General features: G+C 31.7%; 1 protein-coding gene across 1 annotated transcript; it reads left to right on the top strand.

Annotated features, from left to right (window-relative positions):
- Positions 1-296: 296 nt before the first annotated feature.
- On the top strand, positions 297-2,831 carry LOC111715676 (uncharacterized; the record flags this gene model as incomplete). The annotated part of the gene is made up of 4 exons (XM_023491032.1): positions 297-534; positions 1,010-1,195; positions 1,905-2,398; positions 2,776-2,831. Coding segments are annotated over exons 1-4 (792 nt in total), but the record flags the coding sequence as incomplete, so codon positions are not given.
- Positions 2,832-3,103: the final 272 nt, after the last annotated feature.

The following is a 3,103-nucleotide window of genomic DNA, read 5'->3' on the forward strand; positions in this document are numbered from 1 at the left end:
TAATCAATAATTCCTCTTATTGAGGAGTTATATTGAGAAGAATAAAAATGTTTGGAACTTCTAAAATTTGACCGAAAAACTTTGCTTTTCTCAAAAATGTTCGTAAAATCAAAACTAGAGCAGGTCACAAAGTCGTACTTCTAATGTCACATACAAATCTATATCTACTCCTTTAATTCAGTTTTCCGTGCATTGTCTTTAATCAATTTAATTTTACCCTAAACAAAAATATTTTTTGCAATGTCATATTTGTTAGATAGAAAGATTACCACAACTTTTCAAATTCTTTCAGAGTAAAAGTTTTTAATATTTATACATTTAAATTTCCATAATATCAAAATAAAGGTTTATAACCGCAATTTAAATTTTAGGCAAAAGCTCTGTGAAGTTTGGGGCGCAATGTGAAACAAAAAACAGGAACGGACAATATGATAAAAAAGAAGATACAGTTCCGAATGTATTCAATGATAAACTAAAAATGAGTGATATAAACAGTGAAAATAGTGACAGAGGCAGACACAAAATTGAAACAAGGTAAAAGAAAATTTACTTTTTATTGGGACTTTGAGCCTTTATTGAAACAGGCAAGACTGATGCACAATGGTACCATTTAAATCTTTAATTGATTGATAATCTGGAATTTATTTATTTATTGATTAAGTTGAGAAGTTAAGATTCAGACATTGAGTATGAAGCAAAAATCACTTGATATTAAGAAACCTTAATAAAAAATAAACAATTGTCAAAGTTAAAAACATGATATCTCATTCAATTCTTGATCACACAAAGCTTTAAAGGGTACCATTGCAAATCGAACATGCCAATCTATAAATGAAGGGTAACTTGACGTGTTCAGATTATTCTGTGAGCTCTATTTTAGTAAAATAAATATACAAGTTGACAAGCAGAATTTGTAATGGAAAAACTTTACTAAAAGAGCATCTAATTTAACTTAAAATGGATTTTCTAACCATGAAGAAAATAAAAATTAAAGAACTAATGTTTTCAGGCTAGAGGGTGAAGGAAATTCAAATGAAAAATGTAGTTCTGGACAAACATTTCAATTAGTCAACATGTCTAACACAAGACCTTTACAAGCTGTAGACAATACAGTTGATACCAGGGATACCAGGGATACCAAGGATACTGTTTCAACCTCTGATAATATGGCTATTAGAAATCTAAAAGAAACCAGGATAGTTTTACAAAAAAACTGGGTGGGAACTTTTGAATTGATTCCCTTCTGTAAGTACTAATCCGAATATGGTGTGGATTAAGTGTAATCCTTGTGAATATCTATGAAACTGTCTAAAGAAATAGTGGGGTTAAAGTGTAGAGATGGGCATAGTTTTTTTGAACAAACAAGAATGTTCGTGAAAAAGGGAGATTGTTCAGAAAAAAAACAATGGACGAATGAAATGGATGGTGCAGAGAAACGAAAAAAAATATCTTTTTTTTTAATAAACAATTTGAAATCTTTCGAACAAACTTGAAAAAACGATCCTTCACTGAACAAACAAATTTTTCAAAAGCCTCAAAACGATGGATATTTTACTGAACGAACGAATTTTTGGAACAAACTTTCTAATCAAAGAATTAATTTTTCACTAAACGAACGATTTTTTCGGAAACATTTTTTTATAAAAGAATGATCGTTCAGTGAGAAAACGAACGAATTAGATGGAAAATTACCAATAATTTTGAGAACGAACGAAATAGATATACATTTTTTTAGTGATTGCAAAAAAACTAACGAAATAGGCCAATCACGAAAGATGAACGAACAAAATAAAAATATCGAGCGTGCCCATCTCTAGTTAGTTGGTGATTGCTCTATGAATGGTAGAATCAATTGAAATAACGCCTAAAATCCTTCTAATTTATTGATAAACTATTAAAAAAAGATTTGCCTTGAAAGCCTCGGCCACAGTTCCTCATCAAGACAATTTTCCACCACAGGCGGGGAATTCTACCATTGGAACTATCGACAACTATGGAAAAGGTAGCAGGGAAGCAAAACTATTAAATGATGTGTATGTTTCTAGTCGAGAAGGAAAACTATTGAATGGCGTGTATGGTTCCTCAAATAATCAAGGTGAGGACAGATCTGCACTCTACCAGCATACTCTGAATATAGATGAGGGAAATACTAGGTTTACTGCAAGTACTCAACCTTCTCCTGGAGATAAATACATCTCAGAACACTTAGTTAACCCAAACAATTCTGGAGTGTATAATCAAGCCTCTAAAAGTTACAAAGAACCGTTCTCAAGAAAAGTAAAATTAGGAACCGGTTTACATGAACCAGGTCCAGAATATAAGGAGGAGGCAGGATTGGATAAACTAGGTTCCGGGACCTCTAACTCCTCATCTAATTCCAAAGTTTGTTCTAAACCAGGGATTACTTTATAAAATAAAAGTTTGAAATTAATCGTGGATGAATTAGTTCTGATTAAAGGAGAATAATTGGATAAACATTTTTCAATAGAATTGATTGAGGGTTCGACAAATCAAAATTTACATCAGGATTTTTATGAAATTTGTGTATATATCTATAGTAATCTTTGTTTGTGTCTTTAAATGTCCGATCATAACTCAGAAACCCCTTAACCGATTAGCCTCAAATTTTGAATGAGGAACTCTGTAGAACCACAGGAATGTTAAAAGGAAAGATTAAAATTTCTAAACGAAATAGGTTAAAGTCTTATAAAGGAAACTTTGTTTCAAGGCAAAGCTGGGTTCCCAAGATAGTTTATAATAAAGTAATAAATCAAGGAACACTTGAAGCTAATATGCGAACCAATCTTCAGAAGTATAAGGTAAACATACAGGTACAGGTACAGGTACAAGTACAGGTACAGGTACAGGTACAGGTACAGGTACAGGTACAGGTTCAGGTATGTCATTACCACATTTAATCATTAGTTAGCCAATTCTAAATTATTATCTATCCAGCTAAAATTTCAAATCACTCGTTATTTAAAGGGATTGATGACTGATGTCTGATTCACAAGCTTGATGCCTCTATCAGAGTAATAATAAAGAATTTATCATCGTTTTCCAAACTTATTATGATTGCTGACCCATTGTTGACATGGACATA

Source organism: Eurytemora carolleeae, unplaced genomic scaffold (assembly GCF_000591075.1).
Source record: "Eurytemora carolleeae unplaced genomic scaffold, Eaff_2.0 scaffold1817, whole genome shotgun sequence".
In the NCBI taxonomy this organism is placed as follows: domain Eukaryota; kingdom Metazoa; phylum Arthropoda; class Copepoda; order Calanoida; family Temoridae; genus Eurytemora; species Eurytemora carolleeae.